The sequence below is a fragment of the Amphibalanus amphitrite genome, unplaced genomic scaffold (assembly GCF_019059575.1).
Source record: "Amphibalanus amphitrite isolate SeventyFive unplaced genomic scaffold, NRLGWU_Aamphi_draft 000303F_arrow, whole genome shotgun sequence".
NCBI classification, from domain to species: Eukaryota; Metazoa; Arthropoda; class Thecostraca; order Balanomorpha; family Balanidae; genus Amphibalanus; species Amphibalanus amphitrite.
In genome coordinates this window covers 400,146-420,783 of record NW_024881798.1, presented here as the reverse complement: position 1 = coordinate 420,783, position 20,638 = coordinate 400,146, and the positions used below count along the sequence as shown (strand labels likewise).

Sequence of the window (20,638 nt, the reverse complement as noted above, 5' to 3'; positions counted from 1 at the left end):
GCGCTGCTCGACATCGCATACTGGTGGAGGTTACAGCCTAAGGACCTCTGGACAGCCTTATGTGTTATCTAAACTATTCGAAGCATTTTCATATACCTGATAAACATTCAACTGCAGTGCATTACTTAGATTAGTTTGCCAATAAAATGTCAAGGCCTTACGTCAGCAGGAGTATCTTAATGCCTTCTGTCTACGTATGTGCCCCGGCGGCCGACTGGCCCTGACGTCCGCTGCTCTCTGGCTCTATTCACAGGTGGGTGGAGTGCTGGGCGGCTTCTCCAAGGGTCTGGGCGGCCTGGGCAGTCGACTGGGCGGCGCCGGGGGTGGCTTCTTCTGAGCACCGCCGTCCGTCCGTCCGGGGTCAACCATAATGCAGAGACGCTGACCCGGAGTCGGCGGCGGGCGCACGCCGCTGGGCCCGCTGTTCCAAATCAACTTTGTGATCATGTGTGTCGCGTGCGTGCAAGTGCAGTCCGTGAGCGGTGGCGGCGGCCGCAGCGCGCTGGTTTTGTACCGACACAATATCTCGATGTTCGGCGGCGGAGGTGATCTTATGACGTCACGGTTCGGTCCGATGACGTCAGCGCGCGTCCAGTGACGCGCACGGTCCGTAGAGTTAGTCCCTCCTGATCTCCGGTGTCCAGTGAAAGGAACCCACTTTCTCATGCTCTATTGTTCATCTGGGCTTACCTTCTACAGTCTGCATAATCCTCTAAAAAGAATGGCAGCTAAATTCTATCCACTGCTGACGCTGGCTCCTATGAGCTTGCACGTTGAATATCCTGCCCTAGCCATCCAATAATGATACGCCAGCAGAATGACATTCCTACGGGGATGGAACGAGAGTGGAGACATTCCATGACATTAGCTAGAGGATCGTTATCAGAGGTGATGCTCGCATATTCGCCGAGTCCAGTCATCGAACGTGCTGACGATGTTGAGGGCGCTTGTTGGCTGCTGCAGACATTTACGCCTTGTTGGACTATGGCGCATTTTAGAGACTCGATACAGAATGATTGGCGATATGCCCTATCGCACAATTAACAATCTACGGAAAGTCCACAGGTGGAGGGGCGGATGCTGTCCGTTGTTTCACTCGGCGATAGCCCTGTTACGAGTGTGACTGCGGTTAGCCGTTTGAACGATTTGCCCTATTTTGCTGACAGGCATCCAGTCTATATCTAGCCTCCGCTCTTTGGCGCCGTTCTCTGGCGTAGCTGCATGACTTTTCTCGTCTACGGGAGTGAGCGACGTTATTTGACGCGACTATAGGGACGCTGGCGCGGCGTCCGCGGCGCGTTGGCGGCGGTTGCGGCGCGCGCGCGACGTTTGCCGGCGGCCGGGCGGCGGCGCCGTCGGTGGCCTTGGATCGGAGCGAGGCGGCGCGAGTTCCCGTAGGGCTGTTGTAGGGTGGCGTCGGCTCCGGGCCGCCGCCGGGGCCGGTGACTTTGTACACAGTGTTATGATTTGCCTTACGAGCTCTGCCGATAGCCGCCATAGCTCCGGTCGCCGTTGTCTCGTGCCGTTTTGAACTCGCTACCAGCGGCCCAGAGAGCGAAGGAAGGCGGCCCGCCGGCTCGCCGCTCATCTAACTGTGTGCTATCATGCTTTTCCAGCGGGCCAAATTCCCAAATATAATCAGACATGTTACATGATGGTGTTGTATCATACTTGTCACCCTCGTTCGAAGCCATTTACGACCGAGCTGTTCTTTTGTAGGTAGTTACCGTTCGCACAGTTACCGTTCACACGCACTTCGGTCGGGCGATTACTACTGATAGCACCACTCGAGCAATCGCCTGCCGTCACCCAGCCAGACCCCGTGGTGTGCCGAATCCCGAGCCTCCCTATCCCCCCACAGCACAGATCACCGACTGGCTCACAGACCCACGCGTGTATTCTATCGGTCCCCAGCGGGTGTGGTAGTCAGTTACCAGCTGACCTGCCCCCTCGTCCCTATCAGCCGTCAGTCACCGACTGACCCCCACAATGAGGACAGTCTCACCTACCTGAGTCTTAGCCGGTTCTGACCGGTCACAGTCGGTGAACGCGGCGGGCCAAAGGAGACAAGGATATGACACATGATATGTGTATTAATAACACCTGTAAACATTTGAACCGTAACAACGAATTATCACACGTAATAGGACGCTGGGTTAAAATCTCGATTCCCTTCCCACAGCTTCTCTGTAAGAACCGCTGGTTGTTATATGCCCATAAAAGATAGCGTTTAATTTTTCTGTTGATTTTAGCGAGCGTGGCGTTAACTCCAAGAGAGCGCCGACGCCACTGAGTCGCCGACTTCGATCAGACACGAGCTCTCCAGCGAGTCTTCGATGATATCTTTGACCGCTTCGTATGTTGATGCGGCGCCGCATAGCGTGGCCACCACGATAATTTCTACCAGAATGATCTTCTTCCATAATGGCACCTCACTGAAAACGAACATAAGTGTGGGATCAATATATATATGTAACCGATAAACTCCGAACGTTAAAATGCAAATGTCTGAGGCTAGTCGAAACCCTAGCTTGATAATTGATTTGATAGGCGGCTGTTATGCCATATTACCTATCTGACGAAAAATGTACTGATAAAATTTAAATGGTAGAAAGCCGCCAATGTGTTCACATGTAGCCAACAGTAGGTATTCAGCCGCAAGGCTGTGATCCTTCATCAGTCTGACTCTACGTAGTGATAGTGTCATTTCGTTTCCACTCAACCTGCCATTACTGAGAAGGTACTCACATTTTGGGCCACCGACCGCCGTCGGTATGTGAGGTCAGCCTCAGGTACAGGATGGGCGGCATGATGAACGTCATCAGCGTCAGAGCGCTGGCGCCGATCAGGTCGAGCACCTTGGAGAAGCTCGGCACCGTCTCCCCGATCAGCACATTGATGGCCATCATACCGGTCCGGAACAGCACTCGCTTCCAGCCGAACTCTGCAGATAGACGCAGCAGATGGGTCAGATGGTTTTCCAGAAACACCACTGAATGAGTTAGTGGAATGAACGAATAAAAGAATAACGAGCGATTGAATGGAACGAATGAATGACTCGAGCGAATAAATGAATCAATGAATAAGTGGAGCGAATGAATGAATCAATGAACTGAAACGAATGAAATAACCAATGAGTAACTAGGACGAATGAATAAATCAATAAATGGATTACGAGGCGACTGTTGGAACCAACAAATAATGAAGGAACTACCGTGTAACTCAAAATCGATAGAAATATATGTAGCTCAATCCTGATACGATTTCATAAACAAGTGAAGTCTCGGCCAGCTTTCTTCGTCGTCGGACCAGAACTTCCTTGCTATTTTACATCCCAAACAATTGTACAGTGTACACGGCGTTATCCACACAATTTTCCCCCTAAAACTCACGGAGTGGTATGCCGATCCTGTCCTCGAGTTCCTGATACACAGGGCTGATGACGCTGAGCAGAGAGGCCGACAGGTTTATCATGAACAGCACCTGGGCGGCGCTCTTGAAGAAGCCGTCCGGCTTCAGGGAGTTGATGAGGTCGGCATCCAGCTGGTCTCCCAGCGCCAGGTAGCCCAACAGCGTCATCGGAAAGTACATGCAGATCAGCGCTGAGGGTGAAATCTTAGAGTCATGCTCTGTCACCTCAGCCGATCATGAAGACGGTACGTGATTTGTGACAACGAAACATAAAAATAATAGGCGAAATGCGGAATGCGATAATCATAGCACAGACTGCGTTAAAAAATTTATTAACCAATTATATGCATAGGCGTGGGACCCTGGGGGCAGTGGGGGCAGCCTGCCCCCCCCCCCCGGCCCCCTCCCAAACTCTGGGGCCGTGGGGGCGGTGCCCCCACAACTTTAAGACGGAATATTACACTTTTTTGCAAATGTTTTCTTTTTGTTGAAAAAGCCAAGGGATGAAAAATAAGTGGTCTAAAACCGGTGAAAAAAACTAGATTTGGCGGTACTCTAGGTTGATGTCTATTATGGTGTGCCTCCCAGTCTGAAAGTAGTTCCCACGCCCCTGATTATATGTGTCAATGCATGTGATACGAATACGATTACAAATGGAGTCAGAGTTATCGTACCTATGTATCCGTAAGTGATGCTCCGTCCAAACTGCTTGCGGTCGGCCATGTCGTTCTGGATAGTCGGGAAGGAGGAGGCGCCGCCGAACGAGAACAAAAGACTTGACATGCCCAGGAAGAACGTCTCGAATGTGGGCGACGTGTGCGTAGCGTCATCCACCGTCTCTCCGTAGTGCGTGCTCAGGTGGATGATGATGCACAGCCAGGCGAGCATCGTGGAAACCAGGGCCGTGACGCCGATGAACCTGAGAAACACGCCACATTAGTTACGATTCGATGGCGATATGTGAGATTTAAAGCATGAGTTAGCGAATTATGCGACAGACGTAATACCTGGCAAGCTCCGAGATAGCTCTTGTTATCTTTTTTAGCAGACAGAATAAAGCTATATCGGATGATCTCATGTTACCAGACTTCAGAAGTTCTTCTGTTCTACATACCAGAAGTCCTTTGGCGATCCGAGGAAGGAGAGCGGCAGCAGCACTCCTGCCACCACTAGGATCCAGACGCAGTAGGTGAGGCGGTCCTTCCCGACCAGGCCCTCGAGCAGCTCAGCGGACAGCAGCACGTACACGATGCTGCCGCCGAACTGGTTGACGAAGATGCCCACAGACGCCAGTATTCTGTGAAAATACATTGGATTTCAGACAAGTAAAATGAAATTAAAATGTAAAGATAAAATCTGACAATGTGAATATGCAAGCAACTGGAACACCTTAGATAGACGTTCAATATAAGTTCGTAGCTCATTATGATATCAATACTCAAATCGGCTTCCACAAGGGCGTTGACTGCTGACCTGGTTTTCTTTCCAAAGGCTCGGAAGGCGATCTCGGGATAGGGCGCTCGAACCTGGCCGCTCAGCTCTGGGAAGCGTGACTCGACGATCAGCCAGCACTGAGAGAGTACGAAGCCGCAGTAGGCAGAGTTGACGCCAAAGTAGAGCAGAAGAACCAGACCGATCCAACCTGGGGCATGGGTCAATGTCGGACTAGACGGCTACATGAGGTTTTCAAGAATCTTTCGCAGTTTTAGCGTAGCAACGGTGCGTCAATGTTCATAATGACATTATCAATGTCGGTATATAAAAACAAAAAAAAAAACTTTTTTTTCTTGTATAACTCTCCCATCGTACTTTTTAGCTCTTTCTCCCTCTCCCTCTCCATCTCCCTCACTCCCTCACCCTCTTTTTTTTCTCTCTCTCTCTCTTTCTAAAAAGCACACCCTCTCTCTATCTCTCTTTCTCTCTCCTCCACTCTAGCTTTATCTTACGGCACTCCTTTCACTGATCCCGCTTCTCAATACCTAAACCCCTTACCCCACCGGTAAGATGCGCACCTGTGAGTCGAACCGAGTTGGCCAGTGCCAACATCCCACTCCCGGCCACCGTTCCAGTGATGAACACGGCCGCCAGTAGGGTGCTGATGCCTCCTTTAGGTGCCGCCGGTTCCTCAGCACTAGCCGGGGAAGCCGGTGAACCTCCAGACGAGCTGGAGCCCGCTGACCCACGCCGGACGTATGACATGGTGGGCTGTGTACACAGCGGGACACTACACGGAGACGGGTGGGTAAGGGGAGCTGCAGCGGGTCACAGAGTGGAAGTCCACAGAAACGCAGTAGAACCGTCCACAGAAACACTAGCCGTGCTGTGAGAGGACTGCCGGACTACTGATCGATGAGCGCTGCACGATCCGCACTGTGCCGGACTGACAGCCACTCGACGGGCCAGTGCGTGTCAGACTGTTGACAATGCCGCGATCACACGGCAGTCAGTAGTATCTCTCCGGGCGGAGGTGCGGCCCGAGATACGCCGACCGTTTCGTCATTGTGGGCCGATCTAAATGGTACAGAGTTTTGTGTGACGCTGCGGCCGTTCATATTTTTTCGAGAGTGAACCGGATGGGCCTGTTGAGATCTGAGTGGCTGAGCAGAGGTTGCGATCAGTAAAGGTTCGGGGACTCCCGCGCCCTCTCGTCCCACTTGTTGTGAAGAGGTGGAAAGTTATCATCACGGACCTGCTTGTCTATATATTCGACGAAAACTGCAAGGCTCAAAAATCGAACCGTCATGACGACGTCGTCTATAGAAAACATCTGCCATAAGTTAAAGACGCTATTATTCAATCTGGAGCAAAAGGGATAGACTGACAACCTACTGACAAGCTGCCTCATAATATAACGCACGGGCCTCATGTACAGCCCTCTGCAAACTGCTTTGTAGGTATTCTTTTTTCGACAAAAACGACAATAACGCGAATACTATGCTATTGGCCATTCGGAAATCGTGACAGCAAGACGCGCGAGACTCCGCACCTTAAATTGGCATCATCGCCGTATTCATTTTCCATCTAGTTCGGCAACAAAACCCAAAAGTTTATATTTGCCCCAAAAACAAACTTCTGCATTTTGTTGCCACACAAGGCGTTTACCTTGTTTAGTGATAGACCTAATCGAAGGAGTGGAGCATGGCGCATCTATTTGCAGTGAGTTCTGACCGACTGATAGCATAGCCTTTGAGTTATTATCGGTTTTGTCGAATAAAGAATACCTACCACGCAGTCTGCTGAGGGCTGTACGTGCGTACCGACCAACATTGAATGCTAGCCACCGACGTTGATATTCAGCATTTTGAAAGCAGCACATAGTGCAGGGCAAGGCTATACAAGCCGCGCACGGCATTGTACTCGTACATACCAAAAGTGCGAGTAAAGCTGATTAATTATTACTCACTTCACCTCAAGAGATGTTTTAGTTACCTCCTTCCAAAGGCACAACCCTTCAACTGTACCATCTCCCTAAACGAGTTTTCGGATATATCACTTTCGCTCAATAGCCTGCCGCACGAAGCCCACCACCGTCCACCATATACGCTCTACATAAGTAGGCAGTGCCTACTTATGTAGAGCGTATATGGTGGACGGGCACAAAGCAGCACTGGACCTAGCTTTCTGTCGCGGGCGGACGAGGTCGAAGCGGTACTGGCATTTCCTCCGCATTTCCTGACTATTTTCAGCAGCTGCGCTGAACTTAAAGGTCCGGTAGCATCATCTGTGTACCTACCAGCTGTGGCCCGCTCCATCGTTATTGTAACACCCAGTGCCAATGCACGAGTCCGTCACAGGGCTATTGGGAATCTGCTGACACAAATACAAATATCGGCACGATAGGTATCTAAAGTAGGCATTTCAAATTAACTTTTATTTTAAATTAGTTTAAAGTGGTTCAACGTCCATGTGGCCAAAGTTACACTAAACTGCCCTTTATTTTGCCGGCCCTTTATTTTCCACCTCCTACCCAGTGTTATTCGCGCTTAGCATACCCCTGCACGTCTCTGCCCGCTGGCCTAAGGTCAGAAATGTGCGATGTTTGAGGTCAGCTTTAACCCTGGCACGACTCCACGCTGCCAACCATCCGAGGGATGCAGCCGCAATGTGACCCTGTATTGACGGCGTCCCCAATGTCTCGGCGGTGCCAAACGGTCGTTGAACGGCTCAAAGTCGTGGCTCAGCAGCCAACTCGATCGACCGAAGGCAATTGGGGCATAAATACCGCCTCACTAACAGTCGTGCGTGCGTTTATTGGTAACAAAATCAAACGCTGCGGGCTGGGTGTATTGTTTTATATTTGCCCGTTTTAAATAAATACTAGGAGAAGAAAGACTACGGTACAGATGACAGTTATCTTGATGGTCTATTTATTTAAAGGGTAGTGGATATATTGAGCGGGACACGACAAGGGATTTAATTGCCCTATCACAAATCGCTCAGCAACAAGCTTTACGCTTTTCGGTGCAAAATTTACATACACTTTACTATGCACATGAATCGGCACCGTCAGTTGTCTACTTTTTAAGCCAAAGCGACAATTCAACGAACAATTCTCTTTTTATTTAATATTTATATTAAATGTTTCAGCGAAAAACTCATCAGCTCGGATGATAAGATCACAGTGCCTGCACCAGCTTCTGTTTCTCGGCGAAGTAGGTCTTGAGCTTGTTGAGTGTGCCGTCCACCACGTCTGCCTCCGGGTCGTCGGCCACCTTGGCGGCGGCGGCCACCCAGCCCTGTACCTCCGTGACCTGAAAGACCAGGAGAAAACGTATGGTCAGATCCGCAGCGTGTGGTAGGAGAGGCTATATGATGATTCAGAGGTATATTAATTGCATTCGGTAGCACAAGACGGGCTTCATTGGAATGTGTACCTAAGTTTGGTGTCAGCTAATAGTCGCTTTCGGAAATTTAGGCGGTGGAAGCACAGTGGCTGTGAAAACATACAAAACGTTCTTCTGGATTTATCTAAAAGATCGTGAATGTTAGCTATGCAATTGAACATCGAGCACTAGGTATACGGATAAGAAGGACAATGAGCCCATTGTAAAATCAACTAGCCGGATAGCACGACTGTGATAAATGAAATCTTCGTTTGCCTAGCGTCGATGTCGGATAGATAGGAAAGTCGCTGATAATCATGGGCCTTGATGAACTGTCCGGAACCGTGCAAAATCTATAGATAAAGTTACAAAATACCTACAAAGGAGTCATAGAAAGATACAAGTTGCTGGATTTTACAGATAACATAACATGCTAAATTTATAGCCGAGAATAACTATTTCCCGTAATCTATAAAACTGATAATGAAATGCTCCTAATCGGGGCTGAATTCTATATTTATCTAGTAGCACTAGCACGCCGGCGGTCGGTGGACTTACCGTGTTGCTGAGCTCCTCCCACTGTTTGACCAGCTTCTCCATGCGCTGCACCCACTCGCAGCAGACGGTCTCGGCGGCCTGCCGGCGGTCGCGGCACTCGGTGATCTCCCGGTCCGCCTTGTCGTGCTGCGTCATCTTGGACACCGTCTCCGTCATCTTGTCCAGGCTGGCCAGCCGCGACTTGATGTCTGCGTCAAACTCCTGTAGAGGCAGCACGGATGATGGAATTAGTCCGGGGTATCCAGTGACAAGGAGAGGGGGGGGGGGGGAAGCTCCCATAACCGTGCGCCGAGTACTGGTACTGAGTTATGCATTTCACACTATAATAAATAAGATGCTATGTACACTACGGTTGGGATAATCTGTCATCGTTGTATTGCATATCCTGCTCATGATTCTTATTTCTTACAGTGCAGCCAAAGTTTTAATCGGGCTTACGATGACGGATTTCTGCATCTCCTGAGCCTCGATGAGGCTGTTGGGCTTCTTCAGACCACCCTTGATTCTCTCCTCGCACTGGGTCAGCCATGGCTGGAACACCTTCAGTTCGGCCTGCAAAACGAAATAAAAATGCGATGTAAGAAACATCTTCAAGCTGACTTCATCGCGAAAACTAAACAAGTACAGCATTAACGGGACTGATTGGCTAAGAAACATGTTCTAAACGTCAAGTTCAAGGTGATGTTGCCGTTTGGTTCTGACCTGGTAATCGGCCCAGTGGTGGAGGTCCTCAGAGATGTCGCCGCACACGTCCGTCAGCTTCTGGTTCAGCTCCTCCAGCTTCACCTTGATCTTCTGCACGTCCAGCATGTGCGCCTCGGCAATCGAGTTGGACTTGCCTGCAAGAATGCAGATTGCAGAAGTGGTCAACGAGGTCAACAATCGACATACCTATCGTTTGCGCCGCTTTTAAACATTAATAAGAGCTCATCTGCCAAGCTGTACACAAAACGTCAGAGCTGGACAAAACGCAGACATAAGCTTTTAAACGTTGTGGATTCTAAGTTTGGAGACTCGCAACATCCGGAATACTTAGCACTCAGCATCCATTAAAACACCAGCAACACCTGAACCTCTGGCAGCGCGACGCTCGACCTTCCTCACCTCCGAGCAGCCGCTCCGACTCAGTGACCAGCCAGGCCAGGGTGTTCAGCTGGGTCTCCATGTTCTTCTGCATCTTCACAGTCATGAGCAGCTTCTCGTCAGACTTATCCTCGCCGGGGAACTTGAGCAGCTCGTTCAGCATGTCCTCACCCTGCTGCAGCCACGCCATCGACGCGTCCTTCTTGTCCACGAACGCCTGGAGATGTTGATAAAATGCGTCAGAGATTGACTAATTACCCAATTATTGCATTTAGATGCATTCTTAGGCATTTATTCGTATGTATGAGTTAAATTGATGTCTTTTAGTGCATCGCATTGGAGACGTTCTTAAGAAGACGGACGCTGGGGAAATACAAACAAACCTGCAGATCCTCTGTGTACTTCTTCAGCTTGGCAATGCGTTCGTCGGTCTTATCCAGCACCTTGTTCCGCTCCTCGAATCCAGCTATCTGTGAACCGACAGATTATTGTGGATTCGAGTACTAATTACATAATGCGGCAACACTATGCAAACCACCCATTGCTGCTTAGACACTAGACAGGAACACGTATTTCATGCCCCATGGCGCCGGAATATCTATTTATTCAGCATATGTACCTGGTTTAACCCGGCACCGCCTGGGCTATTTCCGTACCCACGACAGCCTGGGGGTCGGATCCGACCCCCCCTGTTATCTCGAGAACCAATGGTCGTATCGAGCCTCGCGAGGCGGCGTTCGAAAGGTCTCTACTAGACCTTCCCAAAGCACTCTTAAGATTTTAAGATTGAGGTCAACTTTCGGGTCAAGGTCAGGTCAAAGGTCAAATTCAGGGGTTTTGCATGAATCGGCTTACGGACAGCGGAATCGATAGCTGCTGCTCGAAACTCACCAAAAATGACCTCAAATGCCTAGTGAAGGTACCATGTGCGTATAGGGGTCATACTAGGTACAGGTCAAGGTCAGGTCAGGTCACGAAAGGTCACGGTTTTCACTTTCTGCTACATGGGCGTGCGACACATGTTTTATGGCTTATTTTTCACGCCGAATCCGATGGTAATGGTTATATGTGACCCCAAGTCACTGTGCTGGTGATAAGTGTGCATTGAAAGCATAAAAAATTGTTTATACTATACATAACTAAACGAGGGCTAAGAAAAAAGGTCAATTTTTCAACTTTTTATTTTTGACATAAAAATGCACTTTTCTAGACGAGCTTTGTCCCAGGAATCTAGTGATGCCATTTGTTTTCACATGCAATGTTCAGAAGTGCCTCTAATTCACGAAAATGCTTATGACGTCACCATGCCCTATGCATGTTGGAGCTATTTTTTACAATTTGGGGGTAAAAATCAAGATAGAAAGTTGAAATTTGGGGCATCTAATGTTCTAATAGAGCTCTACAACATATATTCCGGTTTTTTGGAAATTCCCAAAATTTTGGATTTTATTAGCTGTTTTCCAAAAAAATATAGTTTTTTATTTTTTAGGGGTGAAAAACGCATTTTATGGAAAATCCGAGATAGCCATTTTAAAGAACTCGTTGAGCTGCGTCTTTTGATGTCCTTAATTTGCAATTTGCTTCAAACCCTGATTTTTGGCGATTTTTTAAACATTTACCACTTTTTGACTAAAAACGCCATGTAGTTACATCGCTAAAATCGATATATCTCAAAAATTTTTTAAAAAAATTTTCTTAGAAATTGCACAGGAGACGTCAAATTGATGGGGGAGAAGGTATGCCAAGTTTCAAGTAGATAGCGAAAGTGGGTCATGAGTTATTCAAGAAAAACGGAGGGGGGTCGGATCCGACCCCCCCAGGCGGTCGCGGGTTAAAAGAGCAGCTTACCGTTTTCAAGACCTCCTCCTTCTTATCGGCGGAACAGATGCCACAGATGATCTCCACGTTGCCCATGAGTTTCTTCAGACAGGCCTCGTTGGCTCCGCGCGTCTTGGCGGCGATCTCCAGTCGCAGCGCCACGTCCTCGGCGCCGGCCTTCGGGTCGAACAGTTTGCGGATGTTGCGCAGTTTCTCGTCCGCCTGGTCGAGCAGGTTGACAATGTTCACCTTGCCGTCCTCAAACTCCTTCCACGCAGTCTCGTTACCTGTGGTATGGAAAATGAATAAATGCTGTCAGACACGTAAGGAACATACGATAGCTGCTATTATTATAATTTTTACGTATTTTAATTATAAATGACATTTGCTTCATGACGTTTATTATAGTTCCATGTTCATCAGCATTCACTTATTTAGTTAAGTTTGCTGATGAGTTCGAAAGCTTCAAGATGAAATCGACGACCAGTTTTATTACGGGTGCAATATTATATCCGAAAGCATAATTGTACACAACTTCATAACTAATAATGTTAGTTTGCCTTTGCGACCCATAAAGCATTTGAATATAGCATCATGTATGTTCAGCGAGTCAAGGTTTCTTTCAGAAATGCTCACGTTTGAGGGTCTCCAGCTTCTTCTTGGCCTTCTCCTCGGAGTCCTTGAAGAGCTCGCTGAGTCCCTTGACCTGCTCCTTCAGGAAGTCGGGACAGTCGGCCTGTCCGGCCAGCTTCTCTCCGCGTTTGATCAGCTGGGCGAACTCTCCGCGCTTCTCCTCGATCTTGGCGATCACTGCTTCTTGGTTCTCGATGAACGAGGCCACGTGCTCCGTGCTGTCCGGGTGGATCTGCCCGGAAGGGGTCAATGATTGAGCTCTTTGTATCAGAGCAACCCAGAGGCATGAGTAAGACTGCCTTATTTAAAAGCGCAAATATAAAAGATGATGCTGTAGCAATATAGAAGAAAAACAACGAAAATATGGTAATGTAATTATATGTTGCTTATAAGGTTGTAGCATCCCCTAAAATGTATGCAATGCAGAAGCAAAAAAAAAAAAAACGGAATGTTTAATGCGTACGTTACACTTACTTTGACTCCGCGTGAAGCCTCCACTGACAATTCAGCGTGGTGGTCCAGCGTCATAAGTCAGTCCTTCACTATGACTCCTTTCCCATGGGAATGTCATGCGGCTCACTAGGTCAGAGAAGTTCTCCAGATACAGGGTCACTTTGTAAGCCATACTAAGCTCATGTAGTCAAGTACATGCGTATACAAAGTGGAACGTAGTCCTTTCGGGGGAATGAAGCAATGTGCACAAGGAATGAGGACACTATTACTCTTTGCAGGGCCCAGTTTCACCAAGTGGGGTAATTTCGGCATGGGGTAGATTTCCATTCTGCCCCATGGGGTAAAATCCAGTTTCACCAGCTCAAACTACGCCCATGGGGTAGTTTCGGCGTCTCTTGTGAATGTTGGCTAAGCAAGCAGCATCAGCAAAACAACGGAACGTTTTGATTGGTCGAGAAATTCATTTCACGACGGCGTGAAATGAAGAACACATTTGATTTGGCTTCTTGTATTTGTCTACCAATCACCTTGGTAACGATGGCAATGGCACCTCAGTTTCCAAGATTCACAACTTTATTGAGAAAGGAATGCAATGCACAACCGCGAATCTTGATGGATAGGTTACAGAACAATGGCATGTTTTATTATCGAATAGTATCGAATGTTTTAAAATTAATTAGTGTTTTAGTAAATTTGATGTTTATATTAGATGTTTAACTTAGATGTTTTAGATTAGATTAGATGTTTAGTGTTTTATAATTAGAATGTTTTAGTAAATTAGTGCATGTTTTACTAGTATCGAATACACCTTGCTTGGTATTTTTGACGACTTTTAACTACGAATCTTTTGCACCAGATGCTTTTATTTCTAATGTGCATTACAAAATACATACAGTACCTACAGATGCACGGCACATTTAACGCAACTTTATTGAGATATGCACAACAGCGACAAAAATAAAAAATAGATATGGAAAGTATCGAATCCACTTGGCCTGGTATTTTTAACAACTGCTTATTACGAATTACTTGCACCATATGCTTTTTATTTCTAATGAGAATTACCTAGGTATGCACGACATTCTCTTGCTGAATTAGGTACGGCATTTTGATTTTGATTTCAGTTGTTATCGTCTTGACATTTGCTGGATATTTGCACATTGACCGTAATGCATATAAGATACCTCGAATGATAATTTGAATAGATCACACAAGTTGAAGTACAATGATCCTTTCAACAAGACACATCGTCAGCATGTAACCACCGTGAAGAATGTGCATTTTTATTGTTTATATTTCAAGGCTTCCTCATCCGGTATTCAAGGCCACTGTTGAAGGAAAACAGTTAAAAAAGTAAAAATCCTGGCATTCAGCTATGGGCGACATCTATAATGCTTCTTTTGGGTGTTGCGATGCAGATCACAAGCATAGGTGGTGCAGGCTACATGCAGTAAAATATTTGGATGAAACTTGAAGTACCTATGCTATGAATAATGCATATTCAAACATGACAGGTGATTGGACTTCAATAAAATATGTTCTATTACTATTTTATTGTCAATTCGTGCTCACAATTCGTATCATATTCACAGATTACCCCACGTATGTCAGCCGTAATTTTGGTCGGATATTTGGGGTAGAATTGCCGGCAAACAGCTGATTGATTGGCTTGTTCAGATGCTCATGGACCGTGAGCATCTGTTTGCATGGCAAATTTGGGGTAAAATAAGAACTGCCCCATGGGGTAGTTTGGAAGTGGCCAATCAGAACCTACCCCATTTGGTGAAACTGGTTTGGGGTAGTTTCGCCGAAACTACCCCAAACAGAGCTTGGTGAAACTGGGCCCAGTAGCGCACGCTGGACACCAGGCGCTAACTACAGACAACTCTAACAAAATAAATCTAAGCGAAGGCACGCCAATAAAAACTTTACCTTCGGACCACCGACAGTGCCTTTCTTCTGCTCGAGCTGTGGAACGAAATATTTGGTGCTCAAAATAGGCTCAGCAATACAAGCATACTACATAGTCAACACTCTAAATGAAAATTTATAGTTATTTGGTCGTGATTAACTAAGATAATAAAAAACCATGATATCACTAGAACGAAGCTTCAATAATAAACGTAAGTATAACATCGACTAGCCATTTACTTCCGAGTCCCCACATAAAGTGTTGTTGCTCATTCTAACTAAGGAAGGTAAAACGGTATCCCCGGCGTCTGACCTCTTCAGTCGATTTGCGCCGGAGCTCCTCCAGCAGTTTCACCAGTGGAGTGATATCATCCACGTATTGGTAGCAGCGGGAATATACATCGACCTGTGAAAGGACAAAGGTGCGTGAATATGAGCACCTTGGAATAAGTCGTTTAGTGGTCAAAATGATCAGTGCTTATCTGAGTTTTTTTAGTGAGGTAGTTGGGAAATTTAATGGGCGTTTACACATAAACAACCTTGACTGATTTCCCGTAGACGTCGTGCACTGACGTACTGACGATTTAGTCGCACTATAATATACATAATAACTCGGTCGTTTCTTACGAGATATCCCTCTAAAGGATCCTACTGACTGGCAAGTGGCACTGTCCCACCCTTTATGTCGAACAAATGGCCATCCCTTTCCCTCGAACCTTGCGCATGTTCTCCTCGATTCCGGGCAGCATCTCGATGTGCCGCTGGTGGAGTGCCTCCAGTCGCTTCTTCTCGGCTTCCAGGCTCTGGTCCGACTTCTGGTTCAGCAGCTTCAGCATGTCGTGCAGCCACTGCTTCACCTCCTCCCGCTTCAGGTTCTTGCACTGGTACTGTTGGTGAGAGGAGTGGGGAATATTCAGCGCACACACCATCAAATATAGCTAAATCAAGACGCATTAACATGCAAGAGACATTGAACGCAATGAAGCTAAACGCTTCCAATACGAGAGACGTGTCATATACACTATGCATAACTATGGGCTGATTATCATTGAAGATGCGTAAAACAAAGGTTTTATACGTAATGCAAAAAAAAGAAATGTTTTAATGGTTCCGTTCAGACGGTACCGAGAAGTAATATGAAGCCTTATATGAAGAGACGCACCATGGAACGCCTCATCCCGTTCTGGACCCAGCATTCTGGACTCAGGACTGCTCGATTTAGCAGAACTCCAGTCCAGTCCCTTCCTTGCGATGTCAGTAATAGCCGGACGCCTGACGCATGCTGTGCCGCAATGCTCACCAGTATCTGTTCCAGCCGCTAGATGTCCCTACCAGTTACGCGCCTGGTGCATGCTGTGCCGCATGATTATTGGCTAAGTTCCTATTCCAGCCGCTAGATGTCTAGTAGTCATGCGCCTGGCGCATGCTGTGCCGCAATACTGAGGCAGCGTTGTCTGCTCCATTTCATAGCCGCAAGATGTCTCTAGCAGTCGTGCGCCTGACGCATGCTGTGCCGCAACGCTTAATAGTTTCTATTCCAGCCGCTAGATGTCTATCGTAGTCGGACGCCTGATGCATGCTGTGCCGCAGTGCTTTGTAGCTGATATTCTAGCCGCTAGGTGCCTGTAGCAGTCTTGCGCCTGGAGCATGCTGTGCCGCATTGCTCAGTAGTGTCTGTTCCAGCCGCTAGATGTCCCTACCAGTTGTACGCCTGGTGCATGCTGTGCCGCATGACTTTTGACTTAGTTCCTATTCCAGCCGCGAGATGTCTCTACCAGTCGAACGCCTGGTACATGCTGTGCCGCATTACAAGGTTTGAATAGTTTCTATTCCAGCCGCTAGATGTCTAGCAGTCGTGCGCCTGGAGCATGCTGTGCCGCAGTGCACAGTAGTGTCTGTTCCAGCCGCTAGATGTCCCTACCAGTCGTACGCCTGGCGTATGCTGTGCCGCATAACAATTGGTTCCTGCCGCGGTCACCGCAGCCGGCAGCAGAACACCTCGTAACTTGCAGTGGCACGCAGCGGGTTGGCGACGCGTGCCACGCCGCTCGAACTGGGGCCAGGATCTGTCCAACGGCACGTGTACGGAATACCGGCCTCGGTGACACACTGCACTGAATACCGGCCTGAGGTCCGGCAAGGTCGCCGAATACCTCGCACGGTCACTGAAATCTGAATACGAGTCGATAACTTACTCCGTAGTAAGTTAGTAGCAATTGGGTACAATGTCGTGATGCGTAATCGTTAAGTCGCTGATAGCTCGACGTCCCGATGTAGAGCCGCATGATAGGTCATGACCTTCATGAATTACAATAAATACAAGTTCACCGACTTGATCTTACGAATTTTGACACTGAATGCCATGTTAATTGTAGCCATACCTATGCAATATCTGCTCAATATCAAATATTCTATTTTTAACACACAAGGTTATGATTAATGAGTTAGTTCCATTTACTTCTCGTAGTTTTTGCTCGTCTTATAGTTTTATGTAAAGCGTATGCTTATATAGTATCTTCAAACTAATCAACCATTACTTTGCTGGGTCTCTGCTCTCTGGAGTCTGGACAGTGGATACGGACCAACGCCCTAACGGCTGACAAGTCACCGGGCATAATGAAACTTATCTTCGATCGTGAATCAACAATGGAAAGTGCAATACAATATAACCGGTCACCGAATATCAGATTCAGCCCTAAAGGGTCGCTGCATGGCGCATGCTACGCGCCTCGACTTCGAGCCTATCATGTCAGATCTTTCAATGTCAAGCCATATATGTAAGTTGAGGGAGAAGTCTAATGCCAAATGCGCCGACAGATGTCCGGCTGGTAAAAGGCCTGACCCTAATATCATTACCAAAATAATGATTATTGACCACCCTGATCATAACCACTATCAAGAACCGTAAATATAGGGCTACCTCGGATATGGTCTGGTCATGGCTGAACATTGCACAACACCCCACAGCAATTATAATCCGTTGAATTCGCCAATGTCTCCAATCTATCGCACAACCACTTATGCCTCCGCTCCCTCACCTTCTCTCCAGCTTTGGATGCTCACCCTGAACTGGTCCCTCATGCGGCGGAACTCCCTGGAAGTGTAGACCTTGTTGGTGATGAGCTTCTTGCTGCTCTCCTCCAGCGCGTCCATCCACTTGTTCATCTCCTCCACGCGGAAGTCGTACACTTCCTTGATGAAGTGGTAGTTCTCTGACCAGCAGGACATGGCTGCGGGGGCAGTGGCGGAGGTTGGGGAGGATCCTACCGGAGCGGCCGATCGGCGAGGACTGACGTGCAGTTACTGCTCTCCTCCCGGCCGGGGTCGCGGGGAGGGGACAGGGTTGCAGCGCCTGCAGGGCCGCTGACGCAGCTGAGTTGGCCGCCGCACGCCGCACGCACGCAGAGCGCGCAGGAACGCGCCCGGATTAGCTGACAGGGAGGCGGATCGGCGACCGATGGTGAGCGCCAGCCGCCAGCCCGCTGACCTAGGCCTCCTTGTGTGACCTAAAATGCAGGCCGATGCTCACCCTTCGCCCCGCATTGGCACCCTGTTGGATAACGCAGAAGCTCTCGTCCTTGAGCCCGAACAAATATACAAATGCAGGGCATAGACGGTACACGCAGTGATGGTTACGTGGCCGTTCAACGTTTATGACCGAAATGCACTTCATCTGATGTGCTTCTGTGGTGGGTGATCTTTGAGCGAACGACTCTAGACGAGTGGGATGAAACACAAACATGAGTTTTGCATAAAAAATTTATATAAGTGATAGCGTCTGTCATCTGGCTGCTATGAGCTGTTAATTCACTCAGTATTTCCGGCATTTTCTCCGCTAAGTGGTAGTCACCATCCACGTTCGCATATTGACTCAGGTGCCTTTATTTCGACATTTGTTCCGTTCCGTTGTTCTCTCCCCTATAACTTACTTCAGCCGTTTACACTCTCCATTTCTTTCATTCGTCCATCCCAGCCTCTACCAGACCCCAACAAACTCCGCGTCTTACGAGATGAATGTATTGCGCCGTTCTGTCGGCTGCAAGCCCAATGATCGCGATGCGAACAACCCTTCAACAGTATATATCAAATAGCACACACAGAGAGAGTAGCAACAACATGAACAGAGCGGGCGCGTAGCACAGCCGTTCTCGCGGTCTGGCCGCGTACACAAACACCTACACACATCAACGGACGCTCCGAATACAAAAACGCGCACCGCCAATGGAATGATTTGTACGTTTGACGCTTCGAACGCTCAGCCGTCACGCGCACAATAAATACACTCTCACACGCTGGTGATCGGGGCTCGGACGGTGCCGCCGGCGGCTCCGGCGGGCCGGACCAAGTCGGCTCACCGCATCAGCTTCGCGTCCTCACGCAGACGCCACATCATCAGATCCATGGCGGAGATGGCGTCTTCGGCACTGTCGTGGCCACCCACTGCGGGAGACGGAGACAGACAACGGTTAGAAAGGAGGACAGGGCGGCAAACTGCGACACAGAATGCCAACGATGCTGCAAGAGGTTTGAAAACAAACAAACAGACTGCAGCAGCAGTAGGGGTGATAGATACATATTTAGCCAAATTGAGTTACGAAAACGCTGAATTAATCATAGGGCTGTTTGAGAGATTTTGTGCACTTCAAACAAGGAGGGTAACTGCGATTTAATGAACCCCATGGCTATCCCTAAAAAAAATATGGACTTTGTGGATGACAAAAATCGACATTCAAACACTAGTTAAATCCCACCCAAGGTATCCTCTGACTAGCTACTTCAGCACTCAGACTGCCCGATCGTTCAAACTCACCGTCATCCTGAATGAAGCGTTTCAGGTACTCCTGGCAGAGCATTTTGAGGCCGCGTTTGAACGGCGGCCCGTTCTTGTGCGGGAAGACCACGCTCGTGTCGGCCACCGTCGGGTGAATCAACTGGTGGAGCAGGGGAGAGCGAGGTTAGATTATCAGAGAACAACAACAAGACCAAGAAAGACCAAAGACTTCTGCTCGAAACTGGATAAACATATGCAATGGTAGGATGAACAAATTATGAAACAGACAGCATATGTTACAATGTCTATCAAATAATTGGGTAAAATAGCAACATAATAGTTTGAATTACGGACAAGCATAAAATTTATTGGCAAGCATTTGGAAGATAGGAAGCGGTTCAACTACAGCTTTTCATTTTGCAAATGCCAAATGGAATGCCAAATAAAACGAGTAGCCTAGTCAGTCAAGTAGCCGGACAGCTAATGCATTTCATTTCTATTTACCTTCAGCGCCTTGAAGTCGCTCTCGAGCGAGTGTCCGATGAGGATGGTCTTGTTGCTGAACATGTTGAGCAGCACCGCCTGCACGTCACGGATGGTGACCGTGACGCCCTCCATGTCGCTCTCCTTGATCCCGCTGAACCTGCGGACACGGATGGAGATACGGCGTCAGCAGGAGTCCCAGGAGGGAGACCTTGGCCATCCAACGAGCACAACAAGAACAGTGTCATATTTTTGACGGCAGCTTTCGGCGCTACACATTTCCACTTTGAGGTCGCAGCTTATTAACAAACTTCCATTGTCGACCACTAAACGACATGAAAACTTATCACAACAAAGGCAAGAGCAAAAATAGCTTTGTGATTCACATCGCTACGAACAAATAGCTACATGGACAACAAAATCCAGACCCACTTTACACACGCCCCTCATCCTTCCTCTCTGATCTCACCTGGTATTAAAGTCGATGATGGGATTATCGGGCTTGACGATCGTCTCGTAGACGGTGTCGCCCTGCGCGTTGACCACGGTGACGCGGGTCAGCTCACAGCCCTGGGTGGTGTAGCTCATCTCACAGTCGAGGGCAAACACGCCGTGGTCGCCGTCCTCCGGATCTGTTGAAAGATGAAGAGTGGTCAGAATTGCAGTGAAGACATGGGAGATTGTCGTATGGTAC

The 20,638-nt window shown here is 48.1% G+C and overlaps 4 protein-coding genes across 27 annotated transcripts in view; 1 reads left to right on the top strand and 3 right to left on the bottom strand.

Moving 5' to 3' along the window:
- Nucleotides 1–1,650, top strand: part of LOC122387930 (calcium-dependent secretion activator-like) — an 85,492-nt gene extending 83,842 nt beyond the window's left edge. For all 20 annotated transcript variants that reach the window (XM_043378613.1, XM_043378615.1, XM_043378610.1 and 17 more), the window contains one exon: nucleotides 254–1,650. In XM_043378613.1, the coding sequence (XP_043234548.1) occupies nucleotides 254–337 (84 nt within the window). In that variant the 3' untranslated portion in view covers nucleotides 338–1,650. The remainder of the gene's footprint in view (nucleotides 1–253) is intronic.
- A 425-nt stretch (nucleotides 1,651–2,075) lies between these two features.
- Nucleotides 2,076–5,933, bottom strand: LOC122387954 (amino acid transporter AVT1J-like). The gene is made up of 7 exons (XM_043378662.1): nucleotides 5,424–5,933; nucleotides 4,885–5,053; nucleotides 4,526–4,708; nucleotides 4,086–4,330; nucleotides 3,393–3,602; nucleotides 2,749–2,944; nucleotides 2,076–2,435 (listed from the first exon to the last, which is right to left on the bottom strand). Exons 1-7 carry the CDS (start codon nucleotides 5,608–5,610, stop codon nucleotides 2,264–2,266), a joined length of 1,362 nt encoding a protein of 453 aa, XP_043234597.1. The 5' UTR covers nucleotides 5,611–5,933; the 3' UTR covers nucleotides 2,076–2,263.
- A 1,755-nt stretch (nucleotides 5,934–7,688) lies between these two features.
- Nucleotides 7,689–17,980, bottom strand: LOC122387947 (uncharacterized protein At4g38062-like). Its single transcript, XM_043378655.1, has 12 exons — nucleotides 17,754–17,980; nucleotides 15,407–15,577; nucleotides 15,004–15,096; nucleotides 14,712–14,747; nucleotides 12,330–12,558; nucleotides 11,724–11,980; nucleotides 10,259–10,345; nucleotides 9,897–10,092; nucleotides 9,495–9,631; nucleotides 9,231–9,344; nucleotides 8,793–8,993; nucleotides 7,689–8,162 (listed from the first exon to the last, which is right to left on the bottom strand). Exons 1-12 carry the CDS (start codon nucleotides 17,916–17,918, stop codon nucleotides 8,028–8,030), a joined length of 1,821 nt encoding a protein of 606 aa, XP_043234590.1. The 5' UTR covers nucleotides 17,919–17,980; the 3' UTR covers nucleotides 7,689–8,027.
- Nucleotides 17,981–18,691: 711 nt separating this feature from the next.
- Nucleotides 18,692–20,638, bottom strand: part of LOC122387941 (RNA exonuclease 1 homolog) — a 95,635-nt gene continuing 93,688 nt past the window's right edge. For all 5 annotated transcript variants that reach the window (XM_043378639.1, XM_043378636.1, XM_043378635.1 and 2 more), the window contains 4 exons: nucleotides 20,414–20,576; nucleotides 19,966–20,104; nucleotides 19,501–19,621; nucleotides 18,692–19,130 (listed from right to left, as the gene is read on the bottom strand). In XM_043378639.1, coding sequence (XP_043234574.1) covers nucleotides 19,042–19,130; nucleotides 19,501–19,621; nucleotides 19,966–20,104; nucleotides 20,414–20,576 — 512 coding nt within the window. In that variant the 3' untranslated portion in view covers nucleotides 18,692–19,041. The remainder of the gene's footprint in view (nucleotides 19,131–19,500; nucleotides 19,622–19,965; nucleotides 20,105–20,413; nucleotides 20,577–20,638) is intronic.

What these genes read in the sequence shown, in the direction of transcription:
- LOC122387954 (XM_043378662.1), bottom strand. Translation starts at nt 5,610, where the DNA reads ATGTCATACGTCCGGCGTGGGTCAGCGGGCTCCAGCTCGTCTGGAGGT. An exon ending in CATCACTTACGGATACATAG is followed by an intron (nt 3,603 to 4,085) that starts GTACGATAACTC and finishes TTTCACCCTCAG; the next exon opens with CGCTGATCTGCATGTACTTT. An exon ending in GGCGGTCGGTGGCCCAAAAT is followed by an intron (nt 2,436 to 2,748) that starts GTGAGTACCTTC and finishes GTTCGTTTTCAG; the next exon opens with TGAGGTGCCATTATGGAAGA.
- LOC122387947 (XM_043378655.1), bottom strand. Translation starts at nt 17,918, where the DNA reads ATGTCCTGCTGGTCAGAGAACTACCACTTCATCAAGGAAGTGTACGAC. An exon ending in AGTACACAGAGGATCTGCAG is followed by an intron (nt 10,093 to 10,258) that starts GTTTGTTTGTAT and finishes CAACATCTCCAG; the next exon opens with GCGTTCGTGGACAAGAAGGA. An exon ending in GTCGGAGCGGCTGCTCGGAG is followed by an intron (nt 9,632 to 9,896) that starts GTGAGGAAGGTC and finishes GCATTCTTGCAG; the next exon opens with GCAAGTCCAACTCGATTGCC.